Here is a 23,358-nt window from a genome sequence, read left to right as displayed (position 1 = left end):
AGGAAGCCCAATGTTGAATAAACACATAATCACGCCGCGAAATGTTTTCAGCTTGTCTTGAAATTGTATCTTAAACAATCCAGTCAGGACAATGGATGCTGACTAACTGCTCCATTTCCTGTACCACAGCAATTGGAGAACTCAGGCTTTCTATGGCTTCCTTTATAAGCCTCTTAATTCTAAACAAAGCCACAACCCCATCAGGAACAGTCTGGCCTCTTCAACCACAAATGATTACAGCTGTAGCTGATGCATTTTACAATATGGAAGCTAAGCTTGTTCTGTGTGTGTGTGTGTGTGTGTGTGTGTGTGTGTGTGTGTGTATAATCAAACAATTACAGCTTTAGAATCTGTTTTGTACTGTAACAACAGAGGTTCTACTATAGTTTTTTATCAAAGGTTATACTTGCCAAACATAGAAAGGGGCAACATCGCCCTTTGTACACACCAGGAGTCCAGTAAATCCTTACAAATGTATAAATGTTCCGTTTCTTAAAATTCTTTGTTTTAATAAACACAACTTGCTCAAGTTGAGCGAGTTGCCATAGATTTGAGCTGCTCTACAAACTCACTGGACCCAGAATCAGCAGCACATTGCACACTTGACCACAGACGGCCACACCCCGGGCCTGTGAGTCACCAGGGCCCTTGGGTAACAAGGCTTCTACACCCCCACTCTGGGCTCCTCATTTGCCCTGGCCCCCGAGATGGGGAAGAGGTGATACTCTATTTCCTAAGGGCCTACACACTAATCCAGGGAACTTTGTTCTTACACAAGTCCACCCCCCAGACAGAAGGGAAAGGAGCACATTCTTCCCTGTTAGAGAAAGTTAGAAAGCAACTCCACTCCATTTGGATCGTTTTAAAAGAAAGTATTAAGGTTCTCTCATACCCTTGTTTGTTAAATATAAGAACTTAGATGCCCTAATTCAAGAGTGCAAGTTCCAGTTTAAAAAACGAATGAAAGAAAGCAAGCAGTCCTGATTCAGAAACACATAATGTACGAGTGACTTAGGTGGAAACCACAGGTGGCTGGCTACCTGAACCTTCAAGCTGACCCAGGCCAATGCTACCACCTAGTGGCCACCGGAGGAAACCATGTCACCTCCAACTCTTCCTCTTTCAGGAATAGACAGCTTTGCTCCTGTTATCACTCGTAGTTCAGCTCATTTCAAAAACCTCTCTCACAATATATAATGCTTTCTCTGTGGCTCAAGTCCTTCCTCCCTTCCTCTGACTTCTTCCCTAGTGAACCCAGAGCTCTCCATTTTTAGGGGGTGTGGGGGGCAATTTATGAGCCCCAACAGATACCTGATCAGCTGGAGAGGGGCATCTCTAGCACAGAAGGGTAACAAACACTCGGGCCACGCTAGACCGATGACTCATCAAATTAAGTGTGCTTCTCGTCAGCTACCAATATTTCATGTATTTAAGATAAATGTTGTATTTGTTTAGTTGCTAATACCAGTATTATTTTCCCCTTTGTTTAGTTGCCAATACCAATACACAGCAGTTGGGCTGCTTTATGGGTTAACCAAGTCTGGGATGGGGGCGGGGGGGGGGGGCAAACCCAGGGCCCTCAAATCACTCAGGACTTTACTGGTACCTATCGGGAAACAAAGAGCTTTCTGAGTTGTTGGCTTGCACCTCACAGGACAGCTTCTAGTTCTGATCTGTTTTAAGGCCAGGCCTAAGTGTTCTTCTCTGAAATAAGTGGTGTATTCCCATCTAAAGATAAAATTTACAAGCATCTGGATGAGGACCGATCATTTATCAAGCCCTAGATTGAGACTGGATCAAACCATAAGAATGTATGCTTGATCAAACTGTAAGTACATATGCTTTATTAAGTTGCTAAAAAAGAAATACTGATTAAAATATTTCTTTAAAGTCTCTTTTTAACCAGAGACTTAAAACTTTCATGTTCTTAAGCATCACCTGGGGAGCTTGTTAAAATTCTTGGCACCACCTACAGAGATGCTGGTTTAGTGAGAACTCAGAAAATGGTATTTTAAAACTTAAAAAATTTTTGAACTTATAGAAAAGCTGCAAGAAAAACAGAACTCGTGTATCCCCCCTGTTGGCCTGGATTCAGCTGTTAACACTTTGCCACTTCCACTTTTATCTCTCCTTTCTAAATACCCACCTCCATGCTTGTAACTGAACACTTGAAAAGTTGCAGACATCATGCCCCTTTATCTCTAAATATTTTAGCATGTACCTCCCAAGAACAAGGACATTTCATAATCACAGTTTTATTATCACACTGGGAAAATTTAACATTGCCAAACCACTTATGTAATATACAGTCCATACTAAAATTCTGCAACATTGTTATGATGTCTTTTGTTTCTTCCCTCCTAATCCAGGATCCCAACCAGGACCTTGCCTTGCTTTCGTTGTCGTATAGAAATTGCGTTTTTTAATAAGCACCCCAGGAGACTCTGTGCAGAAGGTCTAAGCACCACACAGTGGAAAACTCTCAACCAGATCATCTTCAGGGTTCCTTTCGGTTTTAAGCATCTGTGCCTACAGACAGGGGCTTGGTTAGGTCAGCATCCTAGGTCAGTTTTCCTGTCTGTATTACAAGTCGATCCCAGAGCTAAAAAAGAGTTTCTACAGCTTAGCACCTGGTCCTGGCAAAGCACTTCTTAAGGCGCTGAAGTAACAGACTTTCCAGTCTATATGTCAGTGCTGGGATTAGCACTGTTGTCATAACAGAGAGGAAGAAAGCAACATGAAAATAACATCAGTTTAGAAAGGATTCTATCACTTGATATTATATAACCAGATGTCTTGGCTTGTTCACTCAAATTAGCTCACATCTTTCCCAGACAGCAATTCTTACCGATTCAGAATATCCAAGTAATTAAAAAAGAAAGAAAAAAAGAAAGAAGGAAGGGAGGGAGGGAGGGAGGGAGGGAGGGAAGGAGGGAGGGAGGGAGGGAGGGAGGGAGGGAGGGAGGGAGGGAAAGAATGAAAGACCCCACAGTGCCTTCTTTATGCACACTTTCTCAGAAACGGGTGACAGTGAGCTACCATTGTCATAAGGAAGAAAAGAAACCAAAGGAAATGAGATGTACGCATTCTGTATAATTAGGCTTTGCAAATGTTAGTAATGAAACTCAGCCCAACTAATTAAAAATTAGTGATTTTAGTTTCCATAAATCCCATTTCACATTATTAATTTTAAAGTATGTGCCGCTGATAGCAGAATTACCATACAACTAGTCCATGAAATTTAATTTTCCTCATGACTACAATTTTCATAAATTTGCCAATACTACCTTCTGACATTTTTTCCACTTATTTAGCTTTTTAGCTTTCCAAAGTACAACATTTCATAAGAAAGATAAACATATTAACTTATTTTAAAAGCTACCTTGTAATATAAACATCACTACCGAATACTTACTAAATTAGAAAAAAAAAATCTATTCATTCAGGGAGGCATTTTCGTATTGCTCATTCAACATTAAAGCCAATAAACTAATTTATCCTGAGCCTAAATCCTGAAAAATTAATTTTTAAATAACATCTTTACAGCTTCAAGCCTGATAATAAATACAATCATCCCAACTAACAATGGAAACACTGGTGCACAAGACTTATTTTTAATTTGGGTATCCATATATAAAAGTACTTAATACCTTTTATTTATAAAAATGCTTCCATGAATGCATTTATGCAAGTTTTTAACTCTGACTTCACAGTATTCTGACCACATGGGAGAAAATGCTCACACAAGCCACTTTAATAACATAGCTCAATACTCAAATTATCTTGCAATTATTAATCCTAATAACCCAAAGTACAATCTTGGGATCCAGTCATTTGTTCCACAGATCCTATAATTTGTTCATGGAGTGGAATTCCAGCTGGAGCCCCCAGGAAACAGGGTGGGGTAATTTGTAGGATTAGTTTATTCAAACAGAAACCCGCAATGACCACCCCTGTTCTCACACAACTTCAAAATGTCAAATACTTTTCTTGTTATGAAGTCAGGGTTTATTTATAGGTTCGACACCATGACACTTGTAAAAGTAACAAAATAAAAGTTATACTTGATACTGGGAGGATAACACGAAGTAGTTTTAAGCTCCCTGAAGGGCAAGATAAAGAACGCTGTGGGAGCTACAGGAGTTTCAGGAAAGCGGTAATGTTGCTATAAAGAGAAACCAACTTCTTATGTTCCATGAGCCGCGTTTTCAGGGTTGGAATGACAAGCTAGTAACTTACACACAAAGTCTGCTCCTAAGAGATCAGAAAACTCACGTTAAACTTGTGAGTATTTAAGAATTAAGTCATCACCTTTCCCCCCTCTTTTACTCACAGTATCACACAGAGAGGAAAAAAGCACAAATTCTGAGTACACAGCTCTCCAGAAGCTGGACGGGAGCCCCTCAGGCCCCTTTCCAAACATGACCCTTTCCCCAGAAGTGACCACTCTCCTGACTTTGAAGCCCATTTTCATGACATTTTTTAAAATAAGATTTTTAGTTGGGGAGGTTTTGTTTTATGTTTAGGAAGTTTATCATGATGCAGCGGTAAATGACATCCCCCCAAATTTCGCAGGACTCGACCCTCCCAGGGCCGCCTCTGCGTGCATGTGGACGCTTCTGGCAGCCTGTGTTGTGTGGGCTGTAGAGACATGAGAAGGGCTGGGCGTCGGCCTCCCCCCAAGTATGTCTTTGTACCATGCCGGCTAAACTTCTCTTGTTACGTGCCAACTCGGCGAACCCAGAAACTTCAGGGGCCAGCAAGCCTGCCTCCTGAGAGAAAAAGGAGACACACGCCAGCCCAAGCAGGAACTGAACCCAACCAGGCTGAGAAAAATGACTTCCAGGGCTAACCACCAGACAAGCTATCCCAACAGCCTGCAAGCAACTGGCCAAATTCCCATCCCAATCACAGGAATACAATTTCACAGACTCATCCATCTTGTTTATAATTACGTTTAGTTTATAATTACGTTTTAGTTTAGCAAAGGAGTTCCAGACCATTTACTTACTCAGTATTCATTTACTAGGCACCTGCTCTGTGCCAGGCCAGAAAGTGGGGTGGGTGTGGAGCAGAGGTGCCTAGAGTTTCAAGTTCTAAGGGAGATGAAAGCCCAGGTGCCAGAGGAACAGGAGGAAGGCTCCCGACTGGGGTGGAATTGGGGGGTACAGTTCACCAAGGCTTCACAGGGAATTTTGCAGGACAAAGGGAAATTGGCCAGGTGGAGGCAGCAGTCCAGAAATGGCACTGCGTGTACAAAGGCCGGGAGATGAATGAAGCACATGGGCATTTTCGAGACTCCAGGTTTAGTAGGAGTGTCAGGAATAACTGAAATCTCAGAGAAATCTTAGGAAGAATATTAGCTTCCTCAAAAATTCAAGGGGCTAAAAAAAAAAAAAAAAATTCAAGGGGCTGTCACAAAGAAGAGGAATTATGAGACAGTGTGAGGCTACGGGAAGCTCAGCAGCGATGGAATCCCGCAGAGATGTGGGTTGGAAGCCCAGCTTAGCCTCTTATCAGTTGTGCGAACTTATAGAGACACCCACCCTCTCTGAGACTCAGTTTCCTTATCTATAAAAGGGAGGAAATGTTCTCTGCCTTCTAAGGTTGTTTTAAGCACTGAAGATAAAATGTCTGCAAATTAACTGACACCTAGCAGGGCCCAATCAATGATACATATTGTTACTATCGTTAGACTGATTACTTGAGATCCCAAGGCTTCAAGGGGTAGAAGAAGAAACGAAACAGAAGAAAGAGTTTTTGAAGAGTCAAGGCTGCACCATTATGAAGGGAGAGCTTCGGGGGAGCGGGAGCTCCCCATCAATAGAAGTAACCAAGCAGAGAAGCTGGATAAGACTGGAGGAGGTCGGATGGATGAACTTTGAGCTTCCAGGACCAAGATTCTGTTATGACTTCTGTTTCAATAGTACTGAGGTTAAATTTCTGTACATGTAAGCACTACTCAGAGCAGCACTGTTCAAAACTGGATTTCCTTACATTCATTTCTCATGGGAAATAATTCTAAACAGATACCTCGTAGCTCAATATAAAAAAAAAAAATAACTAAACTAAAATGGCCCATCAAACCATGAAACAGAGGCTAAAATAACATGAACAGACAAAAAGCAATATGTAAAGCTCAAAATATAGATAATGGAATACGTTTTACAATTGAGCAGTTTCTACCTAAAATTAGGCTACCAATCTCTTTTCATTCTCCCTCTGAATAGTTCAACTAGGCCCCAAACAGACTGGAAAACAGGATGGAATAAATTTGCTCTACAGGGACATGAATCAAGTTGCATAAACTTTACAAAAATACTGTGCTAATATTTGCCCTCGGGGCACAGACACGCCCATTTGGGTGTCAGTCCATGATATTTCTATCTTAGGCTCCAATCACCACCCCTGTGCACCTCAAAGTAGAAGCCTTCAGAAAACAGCTAAAGTCACTTTGAAAGATTTGAGATGTGCTAATCACTGCGCATCCCAGCCAAGAAGCTGGAATCTCACAACCGGACCATCCCGCCAGCTCTGCTCCTGCCAAGCAGTCTGAAGCCAGAGGCAGTCTGGCCAGAGAAACACAATCCTCAGCACCAGGAGCCCTCGCCATAATTTTATCTCAAGGAAACACAGAAAAATATCTTCCAACCCTTCCCCCCAAAGCATCACCCTACTTGTCACTAATTGGCCAAGTGACGGGGACGTCACCAGTCCATTTTTCCTTTCACTTGGTTTCCCAGCTTAGAGCCTCCAAGGCTCCTTCCAGCTTTAAAATCCTCTGCCTGTGGGGTTTTAATCCGAGAGGCCGTCTCAGGTTACATTAGGTACAGTAACCCTGCTGGTTGCCAGCGCCTCTAGAAACCAAGATAAAATGTATTTTTATGCCTTGTAGTCAGATTTCCAGGGCTTTCTGTCTTGGTGAGATGGGGTCAGGAAGTTAATGAAAGGAAACTGCATTAACGCTAACAGACTTATGAGTATAAAGCCATGCCAAAATGCTAATCAGAATAACAGTATTCAGGAATAATCGAACGAAAATATCTCTTGTTGCTGCTATTGTTGCATTTACTTGTACTGAGGCCTTCCACAAGCTGGGAGCTGGGACTACAGACCAATGCACCCCATTTCTTGATTTCCAGGTGCACTCAGCAACTGGGACCAGGAACACTGCTGCCTGGGGGCTCCAGGTGGCCAGGGATTTCAGTTAGGCAGGTCTGACCAGAGGCCTGAAGGAACAAGCCAGACCTGGGTTCCAGTCTCTCCTCCGCCACTCCCAAGCTGGTACGACCTTGGACAAATTAAGTCTCCGTTTACTCACCTATAAACTATCCTGAGGAGTAGTGACCTCATAACCCAGTGGAGGTGCTGGCCCACTACAGACACTTCCTCAACACCAGCTCCTATGAGTACTGCTGAGTATTGCCACTCTTTCCCCCCACCTCACTCCTAGTCCCCAGCCTGTTCCCATTCCCAGGCTTCCGGTCCTGAGGAGCAACCAAAGGCCCTACCTCCAGGGCTTCAGAGTTTTCCAGATACTTTCACACCCATCACTCCTAGTTCTATTCATGCTGACTGGTCTGGTGGGCAGCACGCTAGTCTCATATTACAGATTGGGAAATTAGACTCAGAGAACCTTGCCCAAATCAGAATCAGCGTGCAAAAGGGGTAATAATACGTAGTTCCAAGTTCAGGGCAGGGAATCACATACCTGCCCACTGAGTCTTGGCCCACATGACTGGGAGAAGGTGAATTACAGGTGATTCACTGAGGGGAAAAGGCCCCACTTAATCACTATTGTCTCCCACGGACTAAAGGTATGTTCTTACCCTTTGAGATAATCTTCATAAACACTCCCCATAGCTCACACGTTGGTAAATTTCCTCTTAGGGCAGAAATGGTCCAGGAAACCTTTTCCTCTTAATTAATTCTGCAACATCAGAAACCTGAGTAATGACTTGGGTATGTATTACCATATTTCCTCCATTCTAAGATGACAATTGATTTAACAGGTATTTTAGAAAATTTTAAAGAAACAGTACATCCAAAGTACATTTTGTGAAGATCATGCTGATTTCAGAGAAGTTAAGATGCGAACACATGTCTTTCAGAATTGCGGAAACATAGTAAATGAGTTCCTCTCACTTTTGCAACAGGCGTGGACTGAAGGCCCTTCCAGCTCAACAGGCAGCCACCCCAGGGTTAATTATTCGCAGAGTGGGCCACCTCATTTCCTGATGCCAGGCCCTGGGTTTGGCTTGGGGCCTCGCCTACCCCATGACCCACAGCTCTCCTTCTAGCACCAGCAAGTACTCCCTTCTGCACCCGCCTCCGGGGATCTCAGAACTGCAAGGACTCCCAATGCAAGCCCAGGTGCACTATAGCCTCTGGGAGGCTGGGCTTCTCAATGAACTTGAGCTCAACCAGACCCCTGCCCGCTCACCTCTGGGGCACACATGCCAGCTCTAAGCCAAGGATCTCATGACAGTCAAGGGGTGGGGAAACTGACAAACTCGGGGAGTGGGGTGGCATCCCGGGTGTGCCAGCAGCCTGGGTCTCCAGGAGGATCCAGGACAGCCTCACAGCATCCACACCTTGAGGGTCTTTCAACGAGCTGCGGGACATGATTGGTCAGTCAGCGCAGAATCCACCTCCATGGCTGTGAAATAAACAAACTGGCTCTGCCCACCTGAAGGTTAACTAACCCTGCAGGGGAAGAAGGAGGGGGCAGCTCAGTAGAACAGCTGCCACGCAGGGCACGCTCTGATGTGCTCACGTCAGATAAAACCAACAGCACTGTCTTGTTTGTTTGGAGACTATTTTTTTTAAATAGTTGTACTTACAGTGTCTATACAATCATACAGCCCACTCTTCCCACTGTCAAACACTTCACTGGCATGTTATGGTTTTACAATATTCCATCCAGTGAAATCACAGCCATGGCTGGGTGTTTGGATGGCTTCTAATTGGTAGGGCTCAGACTTCCCAAAGAACCCACAGTAAACCCAGAGAGGGAAGGAGAACGTGATTAAGGCCAGGCACAAATGTCAGTGAAGTAGGGCCCAGCTGAGCCCTACTTTAGGTCAAAAGGACCAAAGATGGGGTTAGACCACCACCTGGAAGATAATGGCAAAACAAATGAGCAGGTAACTGATAATTTGGGTAAAACCACCAGATTTACTGTTTTCTGTCTTTTCTGCCTGGCAGAAACTTTTTCCACTGGAAGGATGAAATCAAAGGGCATGGGAAGGCATCTTCTATGAACCATGACACTCTACCTAGCATCTCATTCGACTCCCACATCAGGAGAAAGAACCAGGCTAAAGACTGCAAGGACCATGCCTGAGGTGACCTGGCACAGAGCAGAACCCAAGCCCAGTGGCTCCTGACACTTCCTGTCACACTTCTCCCAGACGTCGCACTACTTGCTGTGGTATCTTTCATTGCAGTAAAACAAACAGAACATAAAACTTGCCATTTTAACCATTTTCAGTATACGATTCAGTGGCATTAACTACATTCACAGCGTTGTGCAACCATCACCACGACCGAGTTCCAAAATTTTGTCTTCGCCCACAAACAGAAACTCTGCACCCGTTAAGCAATAACTCCTCATTCCCTTCCTCCCCCAACCTCTGGACACCTTTACTTCCTGTCTCTATGAATGTGCCAAATGCTAGGTATTTCATATAAGTGGAATCATACAATATTTGTCCTTTTGTGTCTGGCTTATTTCACTTGGCATAATGTCTTCAAGGTTCATCCATGTTGTAGCATGTGTCAGAATTGCCTTTTTGAGGAGTAGTAATATTCCACTGTATGAACAGACCATTTTGTTTCTCCATTCCTCTGTTGGACCTGGTTGTTCCTACCACTTGGCTATTGTGAATAGTGCTGCAGTGCACACTGCTGCATGAACATCTGTTTGAGCCTGTTGTCAGTTATTGTGGGGTGTACACCTAGGAGTGGAACTGGTGGGTCATAATGGTAATTCTGTTAAGCTTCTTGAGGAACCATCAAACTTTTCTACAAAAGCTGCACCATTTTATATTCCCACCAGCAACGTAAGAGGCTTCCAATTTCTCCCAATCCTCACCAGTACTTTTTTTTAATAGCCATCTTCCTAGTTGTAAAGTGACAGCTCACTGTGGTTGATTTGCATTTCCCTAGTTACTAGTGATGTTGGACATCTTTTCATGTGCTTATTGGGCATCTGTAGATCTTCAAAGAAATACTGTGTTTCCCCGAAAATAAGACCTAGTCGGACAATCAGCTCTAATGCATCTTTTGGAGCAAAAATTAATATAAGACCTGGTATATTATATTATATTACATTGTATTATAAAGACTTGGTCTTATATTACAGTAAAATAAGACCAGGCTTATATTAATTTTTGCTCCAAAAGACGCATTAGAGTTGATTATCTGGCTAGGTCCTATTTTTGGGAAACATGGTATATCTTCAAGTCCCCTGTCTACTTTTTAATTGGGTTATCATAATTTGAGTTGTTGAGTTACAGGAGTTCTTTATATATTCTGAATGTTAAATCATTATCAGATACATGACTTGCAAATATTCTCTCCCATTTTGTGGGTTCTTTTCACTTTCTTGATAATGTCATTTGATGCACGAAAGTTTTTTAATTTTGATGAAGTCCAATTTATCTATTTTTCTTGCTGCTCATGCTTTTGGTATCATATCTAAGAATTCATTGCTAAATCCAAGGTCATAACGATTTACCTGTAATGTTTTTTTGTTTTGTTTTTTTAATAAGGGTTTATGGCTTTAGCTCTCATATGTAGGTCACTGATCCATTCTGAGTTAATTTTTGTACATGATTTAAGATGGGGGCTGCCCTGTTTTTTCCGGACCGGGATCCCTTCCCCATCCTGATCCTCTGGCAGAGCTAGCATCACTGCACTGGATCGTGAACTTCATGAAGGCAGGGTCTGGGTCTGGAGCTTTTAAAAATCACCCTGTGGTGTACAGAGCCAGCCCAGTGCCTGGTACCCAGCAGGTGCTCAATAATTAACTGAGATGAATGGATGGCTGAGTGGATAAACTGCACCCCCCAGCGCTTGTTACTACTGTAACACCACCCACAACTGACTGAAAGACTCTCGCTTGTCACAAAGTAGTAAATCTACTAGGCTAAACGTATTAAGAACTAAATATGTAACAACTGTATTTATACACTCCTATCATTTAAACTAAAATGATCCAAGATCTAACGAGCATACTTAACTAATGACAGGGCAGAGGGTCCCAGCCCTGGAAAGCTCAACACGTCCTTACCAGTTTCCTAGTTCAAGTCCCTCACTGCACAAAAGAGGACACTGAAGGGCAGACGGAGGCAGTGACTTCCCAAATCCTGGACTTCAACTCCCAGGGCTTTCCCCACCAAACACAGGCCTCAGTGATCCCTCACTGCAGATAAGCAACAAAAAGGTAAGACATTAGTCCAGTTCCTTCCAAGGGGAGGAGTCGCCTTCTGGCTCCAAAACCTGCAACAAAAACCAAAGCCTGGGTCCTCCATAGATCTTCGGCTCCACAGGGCCACCTCCCGGCCTGCTCACCAGCAGCCCAGCGGCTCTCTCTGCTCCAGCCACACTGCCCCATTTCCTGTTCCTGGGTTGCACGCAGCGCGTTCCCACCTCAGGTTTCCATAGTTGCTCGCTGTGCCTGGAACACCCTTCCCTCAGACATGCTCCACCTGCTCTCGTCCCTATTTCTTCCTGGGTCTGCTCAGCGAGTCTCCCCATGACTCCTCATCTCCCTTTTTACATGGCTTCCTAGCATTTATCACCACCGGACAGACCACATTTGTTTCTTGCCCACTTCCTCCCAATTCCCACATCACTACCTCCTACGAGAATGAAGTTCCTTGAAGGCAGAACTTTTTAGTTAACTGCTGTATCCCTAGCAACTGGCACAGTGTCTGGAAAACATGAGGTGCTCAATACATATCTGAGGAATGCATCGATTAAAAGGATAAAATGGGGGACACCACACGATTTACTATCTCGCTAAGCGGTGCAGAGGGGAAGGCAGGCAGCTCCAAACTCACAGGTGAGCGCTGCCTGGACCTGAAGCCAGAGGCTGTCCTGGGGCCCTGGGCCATCGTGGGTGATCACACACTCCTGCCCGTCTCAGTTAGGCCCGAAGTGCTGGCAGCTGTTACTCTGCTGACCTGGCCACAGAGAATGGAGTCTTTCCCCACAGGTGCTTAACAAATGTTCGTGAAATGCACACACAAATGAACGAACGACTACTGTACACAGGGCTTACGTCGGTACTTTTAGAAGGCTTGTCTCAGCGCTCCTAAACATTCCAGCCATGCTGGGAGGTGGTGTGGCTGAGTAATTCCATTTCTGGGAACCTCCTGTCGTCATATACCCAGAGACATTTATAACGTTGAAAATTACTACCAAAAAAGTGAATTTCCAGCTTGAGAGGGCCAGGTAAGTAAATCACAAAATAGCCACAGGATACCCATGAAGACTTCATAATGACACGGAAAATTATTAGAATATTAAGTAAAAAAGGCTGATCATAAAATCATTGTAAAAATTGTATCTACAGTATGACCACAACTATAAGTATAAGTGAACTCACAAGAACATGAAAATATAATTGTTAGTTTTTCTATCCTTTCAGTCTTTCTGTATTTCCTAAATTGTCTGAGTAATGAGTTAAGAGAATCAAATGCACAGAACTTTAAAAAATACTGTCACTTGATGTTTTATTGGTACCCAGAGTACGTAACTGCTTAAACTTGTCCCCTGACTCTCTGCCACCTCTTCTCCCGTTTCTGCGTTCACATGATCCTGCTTCCTCTTCTGCAGCTTGCACCTGGCACCAACAGCCCTCCCAACCCTGCCACAGCTCCGGCCTTGTACCATACCTGCGACCATTCCTTCCCTAGAAACCCAACTCCGAAGCTGGGCTCCGCCACCTGACACTCTCCTGGCCCAGAGACCCCAGTCCAGGCCTGACTCCCCTTCCCAGCTCTGTGACTGTGCTATGGGCAAGATACTGAACCTCTCTGAGACTCCATTCACCCCTCTGCAAGCTGAGGTTGACCCCACCTCACAGGGCATCTGAGCCTCAGGGGGCTCATGGCCCCCACCTCACAGAGCTCTTCTGAGGTGGAGGTTAAATATGTCACGACTGTGAGTGTGACAGCTCTAGACCCTGCCATGGGGCCCCAACCTGCTGGCTCCACCCAGCCTGGGGAAGCTGAAATTCTTTATCCTCAATCTGCCTAGATCTGGGCACCTGTTCTCTCCTGGAAGCAGAAGGAAAGCAGCTGTGCCCTTGCGTCTTAGAACACCACAATGGGTTCGCAGCTGAAGTTTCCATCTCCCCACCGAATCCTCCCTCCTTCAGAGAACTCACAGCCCAACTCGCACTCCTCAGAGCTGATGCCCAAATCCGTTCCCCGGCACTCACCCCTCCCGACTCCCCACTCTATCTTCTCAAGTCTTCCCAGCATCTCTACTTGAGGTCCTGCTGACTCCTTAAGCCACCTTCCCCCATTCACACCAACACTCTCCCAGACACCCAACTCAGTGCTTGGCTCTCAGTGCTGCCCTTTAGTCACAGGGCTTTACACATTCTTCCTTCATGAACATTCTGCATTCATCCCTCTCTATGATGCCTCAGGCATTTAATGAGCACCAACTGCTGCCAGGCTCCGTGGCAGGTGCTGGGGTTCAGAGGTAACAGGCTATGTCAGGCCCCTGCCCTCTGGGAACTCACAGGCTGGTCAGAGAGATGCATGAATCACATCTCTCCGCGTGCTAAGTGCTGTGAAGACAGGAAGCGCCACTGGCTGCTGGGGCCTTGTCTGGGGGGTGACACAGCTACCCCGACAGAAGAAAACAGCTCCTCAGTGGATTCCAATGGCAAAGCTGGACCTTAGAGGACGGAGTATCAAACAGCAAAATCAAGGTACCCAATACTTATCCCAAAGCCCTCAAGGGCCAATACTGCCCCTATCTGTTCTCATCCACAATCTGATTCCAATCTCACCTGCCAGACTCCAAACACCTGTGCACACCTGCGACTCCAAGCTATCTCCAGGAAGCTAGGCAGAGAGCTGTGTACTTGTACTTGTGTTGCCTTTTCTATACCCTCTTCTCCATGAGTCTCCCCAGCATAAATCACATTCTGGGTCACTGCCACTCACAGTGGGTCCAACGGTATCACCCCGGTGCTTGTTAAAAACGCAGAATCTCAGTCATCTGTATGCACGTTCAAGTTTGAGAGGCTCTGCTTTCCACCCCACATCAACGCCCTCCAGGCCTTCGCTTCCTCCTCTTCAACTCCAATGACCTTCACACCCCATACTCCCCACGACGGCACCACCTCAGCCCCCTCCTGCCCAGGGCAGCACACACAAAGCACAGTTCTCTCCATCTCTGGGACCTCTGGCTCCACCTGTGGGCAAATGTCACAGTCTGGTCCTTCTGTCAAGCTTACTGAGAGGGACAGATGGCAAGCAGTGACCGATGATAAGCACTTCCTGAGTAGTTATCATATGCCACCAGGAGAAGGGCTTGTCATTATGGAACTTGACCTGTGAGGCGGACATACCTGTCATTCCAAGTGTGAAGATGAGGAAACCAAGAGGTCAGGAGGATCAACTGGGGTCATAGAGTTAGTGGAGGTGGGGGGTTCTGGAGGTGACCCCAAGCTTACAACCTGCACCAATAGGTAACAATTAACACCACGACCTCGCAGAGAAAATTCTGTGCAAGGAGGCCAGGAGCTGAGCAAGTACAGCTGCATTTTATGTAGGGAACAGTCACTTGGCCAGGACCTAGAAATGAGGGAGAAAAGCAGTCGAGAGCAACTGGGAGGCAGACCCTGAAACCCTTCAGTGGCAGACTAAAGAGCTTAGATGTATGGGGAACGGGAGGTAACGACGTTTTCAGAGCAGGCTGGTTAAAAGCGGCCACACCTTTCCCTGACATCCATCCCATCCCCTCGGCCCAACGACCCTGATCCTTCACCATTTGGGACTTGCTTCTCGGACCCTCCTGGTGCGTCAAACACAGTCAGATTCTCCCAGGTACACTTGGTTCTGTACTGCCCTCCATGATCTGTACCCCTCTGCTCTCCCAGACCAAAGCCTAGCTCTCAGGGAAGTCACCGTAGCAAAGCCTTATTAAGAGTCATTACATTACCCAAACTTGGGGAATGTAATCAATAATGTTATAAAGATTTTGTAGGGTATCCGATGGACACTTGTCTCATTAGGGAGACCACGTCAGGGATGACGTAGATGCCTGATCACTGCACTGTACGCCTGAAGCTGAAGCTGAACAATAATGAATATATATATATATATATATATATACACATATATATATATACATACATACACACATACATATATAGGGATATATATATATATATATTGTTACAAGAAGCAGAGTACAGCATTAGGAATAGACAGTGGAAATGTAACAGCTATACGCAATGTAGTAGATTGGGGGAGGGGGGTTATCACTGTGTGAGGGATACAAATGATAAATGTCTATTACATTGTTTTGCACACCTGAAACTAAAAAAAAAAAAAGTCATTAAAAGGACTTTAGAGTGCGCCTCACCAAGGTCCAGCTGCCAGGAACCTTTTCCCTCCTCTCCTGTGATTGGTAGCACCTTCCCCCAAAGGGCTCCCCTCCAACCCAGTCTTCCCATATCAAATCGTCAGTTTCCACACTTATCTCCTAGAGGAAGTCCTGAGACTCACCTTCCCCTTCAGCCAAACACCCTAAGGAGGCCCAGCTGGGCCCTGGGGATAGAACAGAGTAAGGGGCGTCTGCCCTGGAGAAGCCGACCCTGAGTATGCACCCCTTTAAAGGGAAAACATGCTCATGACCCCTCCACCCCCAACATTCATGCACCTGGACCTATTTGGTAATTCTTAAGAAACAAGCATTTCTTAATCTTTGAAAATGTCTTTCAGTAGCAGATACTCACTGCAACAGCAAATCTGCCTTGAGGACTGAAAATTTTAAGATTAACTTTGTTTAAAACAGAAGACGTTAAAATTACAACACAAAATTTTTCAATTCTTGCATTATGTATAGATTGAAAATGTTGGTAGAACTTGTGAAACACAGATCTATTGGAGCGTTTGACTATTCAATATGTGGTCTGTGGACCAGAGTCTCAACACCACCTGGGAACTTGTTAGACCCCAAGAATCAGAATCTGCATTTTAACACTAAAGCTACGGGAAGCCCTGGCTTAGAGCATATAGTGTGCAGAGTTCGGGGTAGAGAGGGGGGAAAGCAAGAACAGATGGCGCCAGGTTACATGCAACCCGCAGAGAGGGGAGGGATCCTATGTATTTTTGTAGGGGACACCTTCTGGTGGCAATGTAAAGGAGGTAGAGGCATGAGGGGCCTTTTGGGGACAGTAAGTAAAAGTGGAGGCAAATGGGAGAAGTTTAGGAACTAACCCAGTTTTAGCAGGGGTGGAAAAGAGGGCAGGCTGGGGGAAGGATTTCTCAGGCATGATGGGCAGATCAGCCTGGTGCACTCATTAGAAACGCACATTTTCAGGCCCCACCTGAGAGTCTGATTCAGATCCACAGAATCAGAAACTCTGGGGGCGGAGCCTAGCAGCCTGCGTTTTAACTCACGTTGGAGAAACACTGGCACAGAATACAGGCATCCTTTGCTTGATTGTGCTTCATTGGTGCTGTGTATTTCACAAACTGAAGGCAAGACCCTCCACCAGCGAAAAGATCACAACTTGCATTACTGCAATACTCAATTTATTGTGGTGTCTGGAACCAAACCCACAATATCTGAGGTATGCTTTTATAGAAATTCAACAGAAGGTATATGTCACTTTTTCTATATGAAATTAAAAAAAAAAAAATCAGCCTAGCAACTTCTTTGTAAAAGAGCAAGAAATGCATAACCGCTTCAATGTGAATACAACTTATTTCTACAATTAGAGAAATGCTAAAGGATGTTAACAAAATTATAGAAATATACAATCCATCTAATAAACTTCCTTAGATGAGATTTAGAAAACACACCTAAGATCTGGGGGCTTGAAACTATACAACATGGGTACCAGCCCCTGCTCTGTGACCTATATGACCTGGAACACGCCACATCCATTTCAGGGCCTGCCTTCTCATCTGTAAAAAGAGCTGGGAAAGGTTCTTCTGAGGTTCCTTCCAGTTCTGACACTATGTGATGCTTTCTGTCCTGTAAAAAGTGACCTCCAACTAAATGCTCTTACACAGCTCTGCCTTGTGGGGAGTAAGAACATTTTAAACCAGTAAAGCATAACAGTTAACTAGAAAACCTTTCCAGAGTTTAGTAAGTGCTAGTGTCTTGAACTCTCCTTTGATAACTGGCTTTTCCAATAAAGCCACCGATGCCTAGAGTTATAAAAATCCTATACTGCACTGGACTGTGTTCATGAAGTCCACATGACCAGGATGCCCAGGAAATACCTCTATACCTTCACATTTTCAGCCTACAACACTTTTTAACCCAGGAAGGCCGGGTTGATATTTTTTGCTACGCAGAAAACGGGTTAAAGCACCAGACGATAAGGACCCTAGTGCCTGCCACCTCTGACCAGAGAAGCTGGGCACTCGATATTGCAAATAGAGGCTTCCTGATAAATGGCCCCCTATTGACCTTGTTACTGGGATTCCTAGACGCTGGCTTCCTGCCTGGTTTCTCTGCATCCAAGTCCCTGTCTGCACCTACCGGTCATCTAATGCCCATCCTCTTTGCCTGGGTTCCCAATGCCACCTGCTTCCCTGCCTCTGCCAAAGGTCAGCGACTTGGTTCTGATCTTGGAACGAGGGCTGGGAGGACGTGGGTGTTCGTGCAGGATGGACCAGGAAGAAGTGTGAGCACCAGGGAAAAAGGAAGAAAAGGTCTGGGGAGACTCTGGTCTCCTGTCCCACCTCCCTCACACACCCCAGCTCTTACATTCCATTTGCATTTGGTCAGTGGGAAGCACAGCTGGCTTGTTTGCCCCCCTTGTGTATCTATCATAGACCCCACCCCTCCTCCTACATCCAGGGTACGTAAGTGACTATCTGGGCTCTCACAGTCCCCATGGCAAGAAGCAGGGGAGGGGAGGGCTGAAAGAAGGCTGGTGTGGCAGGAGCAAAGCTGGGGAGGGAGGGGCATGCCAAAGGAGTGCAAGCACAGAGGGGACCAAAGCCATGAACATGGAACCGCAGGCAATGCCAAGGAGATGAGTTTTGTCTGTATCCAGTTAGGGGATTCCTAGTGCGAGAGGATTCTCCCGATCCCCCTGCACGACCTCCACCCTCAGAGCACATTTGTGTAGGGTGATCACACACCCTCATTCGCCTAGGACAGTCCCCAGCTGAGGCTAGTTGATTAAACGCAATTATTAATAGCTGCCCCTTTTATTCTCAAAATGTTCTGGTTGGGATGATGAATTCTAGTCGTCCTATTCTTGGCCCCCTAAGCCTGCAAAGTTAGAGTCCCCATTAGAGAAAGCCGCTTATCATTGGGAGGGACCTCCAGGCCTAGTCTTGCCTGTCATCAAATGTTCCATTCTCCTCTCCAGCATCCCTGCCGAGCCATCACCCGGTGTCTGCTTATATACCCCTGAGGAAGCCCCTTTTCCAGGAAAGTGGTATTATAAAAACAGCACGATTCAAACCGAAAAACAGTATGATTACCACGAAATAACAAATCTTTCAGCAGGAAAAGGAGTGGGAGTGGGGGAAACTAGAAAACCTGCTGACTTTTTCCCTTCCAGCTCCTTCCATCTTACCACCTGTTCATTCAACAAATATTTTCCTGAGTGTATTTGATGTGTCAGTGGCATGGGAGACACAATGGTGGGTTAAAACAGACAGACTCATAATTGAGGGGCATTCTACAAAATAACCGGCCTGTACTCTCCCAAAACTGTCAAGGTCATGAAGGACAAAGACAGGCTGAGGAACTGTCTCAGTTTAAAGGAGACTAAAGAGCCATGACAACCACAGGCAATTCATGATCTGGGGTTTTCTTTGCTACAAAGGACACTATCAAGACAACCAATTAAGGTCTATATTGATTTCTTGATTCTAAATATTGTACTGTAGTTATATACGAGTTCCATTGTTTTTGGAAATACACTGAAGTATTTCTGGGGAAAGGAAGAGTCTATACAGAATCCTTAAATGGTTCAGGAAAAAGTATATATACATAGAAGGATAATGTGAATGGGATAAAATGGTACCTTTTGGGGAATCTGGGTAAAGGGTATATGGGAGTTCTTTGTTCTATTCTTGGAACTTTTCTGTGTCTGAACGAGGTCAAAATAAAAAGTTAAAAGAAAAAAATAAGTAAGAGGAAATTTTTTTTTTTTAGTTTTTTTTTAAAGAAAGACTGACTTCGCAAATCTCATAGTTGGGGAGATAGGTACTAATACAAATAATTACACTAATTAACTGCAAAATTGCAACTGTGAAAAGTGCTGTGAAAGGAGAGCATCTGGTGGCAGGAGCGTTTATAACAGGCAGTTTTACCAAATCAGGAAGGTGAGAGAAGGCATTGTAATAATGGAACAAAGCCCAAAACAGGAGTTAACTGGGGAGGAGGGAAAGAAGGTTCCAGGCTCTCATAGCCCCTGATTTTTCTTCTCATCCCTGACACTTTAATTTTCTACAACAACCATGTATGAATTTGATAACCAGACCAGGGGAGGGGATTGGTGAAGGGGATGGGGGCCGGGGGAGCCAAGTGGGCCAGGTCTGGGCTCAGGCTGTCATCATCTCCTCTCCAGGCCCACCAGTGGTTAGGATCAAGGGACAGATGACACAGCTGGTTGCTTGGTTGCCACCTCTCTCACCAAGAACCTCTCAGGTCTAGACTGAGGCGGACTCACCTGAAGGAAGTGAGGTACAGGGACTAGGTCTTCACATCCCACTCCCTATGTCAGACCAGTGCCTGTAACCAACACAGCATCCATCCAGCTGGCCCCAGCCTCTTTCTCTTGTATTGGACCCTGCCCTTGGAACGTCCCTTTAGGTCTAAGAGCTAGGACTTGAAGCCCTGCCTTGGGAACGGACCGCCACTCAGCCACCGCGACTCCCGGCACCGAATGCTAAACAGAGTGCTTGTCTGGTGGGCCAGAGGCCTGACTACAAAGGGAGGGGACCCCCTTTTCTGTGCCAAGTCCTGCCTTAGTGAATTTTCGGTCATTAGCTCCTTTAAAATGGTCCATTTAAAGGAAACAGGTTCTGTTATCCTTACAGTTAAATGATTTGTCTAGGGACAGACGTGGGTTCAAATCTTGGCTGTCCTACTTACAAGCACTGTGCCCTTCAGGTAGTCATTTCATCTCTCTGAGCCTCAGCTTTCTCACCCCATCTGTGAACTGGGGCTGGTAGGAAATCACAAGATTCTGTGGCTGAAAGGTACTGTTTATTCCCTTTTGAGGCTCCAGTGGGCTCAGTACAGAAAATTCACTCCAAACTACACACTGCTTAAATATTTACTAAAAGCTGTGTATCCTGACAGTAAATCATGGGACCTGAATTTTCCAGGGCTATCCCAATTTCAAATCCTCTGTCCTAACTTTCCACATAAACCATTGAAATGTCTCAAAAATTCCACTCTCTCAGTACCCAAACAACACCTCCCAGGCCTCCTCTTGCACAAAAAAGCAGCACAAACATTCTTTTTCAGACGACAGATCCCAATCTTTGATTCAGAAAGTGTAGTCAGCGGAGCCCTGCAGGCCACCTGAAGGAAACGGGGTCAGGGAGAAAAATCCATGGCAGTCAGCACTCTACCACAGCTCTCAGACTCGGCTGTTTCCCAGCACACTGGTGTGAGGCGTAGCCAGAAGCTGTACAATCAGAACATCACCCACAGAGGGACACAGACTGGGGCTATGAGCTCTGCCCACCTACCTACCAAGCGGCCCCCACCCGCGGAGGCAACATGGGCCCGGGGGTTGCCACGAGAATTAAATGAATGAGTTAATATTTGGAAAGCACTCAGGAGCAGTGCCTGGCAGCCAGGAAGTGCCATATTAGTGATGAATAACTAAAACCAGAGGCATCCTGGCAGAAAGTGCTTAGGCCTCAGAGACAACCCAGAGGCGTCACTCCTATCTGGGGGGAAAAGAAGGAGAATGGGCACTGACTCCTGGGTTGAGGGAGGCGAGGCGCCCAGCAGAGATGGAGGAGTACCCTAACACAGGAGGTGAGTGGGTCCTGCATTAGCCACGCTCAGAAGGAGGGACCTGGGGAAGAGTCGCCACTCCTGAAATACACATGGTCTCTTCATGCCTCTGAGCCTCTGCACCTGCTGTTCTGTCTGCCCCCTGAATGCCATCTTGTTCTACCTTCAAGGCTGAATTCAAATGCCAGCTACTCCCTATGACATGCCTTGCCTTGATGCCTATCAGAATGAGTGGTTGCCTCCACTGGTCTCTCTTGCATCTGGCTTTATCATCTTTTAAAGCAGTTATCAGACGATAGATGGATAGATCGCACACGCACGCGCGCGCGCACACACACACACACACTCACACACACACATGCAAATGTCACTGTATTCCTAATTCTGCCATGAATCCTTCCAAGATGTGTTCAGATTTCATCTCCGTAACCCTAGTGCCTGACACATGGTATAGACTCAGTAATTGTCTGAATTTGCTGTTAAATCTGTGCTCACAGCTGGTCTTCACTGGAGGCACAACCAGAAGTTGTGTGATGCAAGATCTGTGGGTTGTGGAATCCATGATCAGATCTGATTGCAGCCAGGGGCCTACCAAGTACTCCCTTTAGTGCCCCATAAGGCAGACGAAAGGCGACACCTGTGACATCAGAGCCTGTGGTTACCGGGACCCAGACCAGAGCAGTGTGGACACTGACCAGGTCCTGTCCCATCCCTATTAGAGTCGGTAAGAAGAGCTGAGGCTTGGGAAGAACACCAGCAGGCTGCCCCGCCCCCACCAGCCTGTCACCATCAGGGTAAGTGCCTTAGGCATTCCAGCTCCTGCAACAGACCCTGGGAAGAGATGAATGGGGGTCGGCCCTGCTGTCCAGGAACCACTGTCTGGTGGAAGGAAGGTCAGCACTGGGATTATGGTCAACAGGCACTCTCCTAGATAGAGAGGGAGGGACCACACATTGCTGGTCCCTTCCCAGCCTGCCACCACGCTGAGGGTTAGGAGAAGGTAGGGTACCACATGTCCTGTTCCCTCCAATCCCCAAAGCCAAGCCCCTCTGATGGACATTGTCTATTTTAGAAAACAGAATCCCTCGTGGGCCTGGACCTGAAGTTCACAAGGTCACAATTCATCCCTCTTGCTCCTGGCCCCACACTACCTTTGCTAGCTCAGTTTCCTTAACTGCAAGAGAGGGAGAAGGACGACACCGAAATTAAACAATGTACGTGAAACCCTCTAGTTCACAGTCAACAATCAATCTCCTCAAACCATTTACCAGCCTGGAACCCCAACTTCTTTCAGGGATAAGATTTGTCTCTGACCAGAAGTTAAAAGCTACCAGGATACATACATCGCTATGACAAAATGCAGAAAGGAGGGCTCAGAGACAGGAGGGGTGAAGCAGTGTGGGAACCTGAATCTGACTGTGTGTTAACTTAGGTTCTGTCTCCTGCCCCAAGCTGTCCCTGAAGCCTTCTATTGTGTCTGGCCTGACCAGGCGGAGAAGTTCCCCCAGGCACCCTGGTGAAGTTCACTGGGGTCCACTGGCCAACTCTGCATCCCACATGCCCAGCACTGCACTGCCATATAGAACAGAATGCCCGAGCTACTCTGAAATGCCTTCAGTAACTTGACCTTTTACATTCTCCAGCTAATGTCTAATTTGCATATAGGAGTCCGTATTAGGAGATGGCAAGTCACCAGAGACAACTCAGGATCAATATAGAGTATTAGGCACGTTTTATTCTACTCTAATTCTCTGCAAATTGGTATTCCATTAACTGTACGTGGGATTTATGGGAGCTCACTATAAACTAGAATATTTAACTAGAACGACCTACTCTCTGTCAGATAATAGCCTACTATTGTTAATGTTCAACTAGTCAATCTCAGAAAGGTTTCCAGCTTCCAGCCTATTTTACATCTTGATTTAATCATCAGGGAAAGTCATCTATGTGAAAGTCTCCACACAATAAAGGGCAAGCTTGATACAGAAGAAAAAGACCTGCCCGTGGAACCAGAACACCTGAGTTGTAAGGCAGCTATACCACATAATGTGTAATCGACTGCTCAAAGCCTCGATTTCAACTATAAAATGGGAATAACACCAGCCTCATCAGGGAGTTGTAAACATTTAATGAGTTGATGCATGGGGATGC

General features: G+C 45.7%; 1 protein-coding gene across 8 annotated transcripts in view; it reads right to left on the bottom strand.

Annotated features, from left to right (window-relative positions):
• Positions 1-23,358, bottom strand: part of PTPN3 (protein tyrosine phosphatase non-receptor type 3) — a 123,686-nt gene that overhangs the window by 69,335 nt on the left and 30,993 nt on the right. The window contains exon 1 of one of the 8 annotated variants that reach the window (XM_074330810.2): positions 14,600-14,617. The exons of 6 other annotated variants lie outside the window; for them this stretch is intronic. In XM_074330810.2, coding sequence (XP_074186911.1) covers positions 14,600-14,606 — 7 coding nt within the window. In that variant the 5' untranslated portion in view covers positions 14,607-14,617. Of the gene's footprint in view, positions 1-11,296; positions 11,315-14,599; positions 14,618-23,358 lie in introns of those variants that run through there. One more of the 8 variants, XM_088793218.1, reaches the window with a different exon arrangement.

This window comes from Rhinolophus sinicus, chromosome 16 (genome assembly GCF_057876585.1).
Source record: "Rhinolophus sinicus isolate RSI-liver-muscle chromosome 16, RSI-T2T, whole genome shotgun sequence".
Lineage (NCBI taxonomy): Eukaryota > Metazoa > Chordata > Mammalia > Chiroptera > Rhinolophidae > Rhinolophus > Rhinolophus sinicus.
The sequence above is the reverse complement of the archived record's forward strand: the minus strand, read 5'-3'. Positions and strand labels throughout refer to the sequence as shown.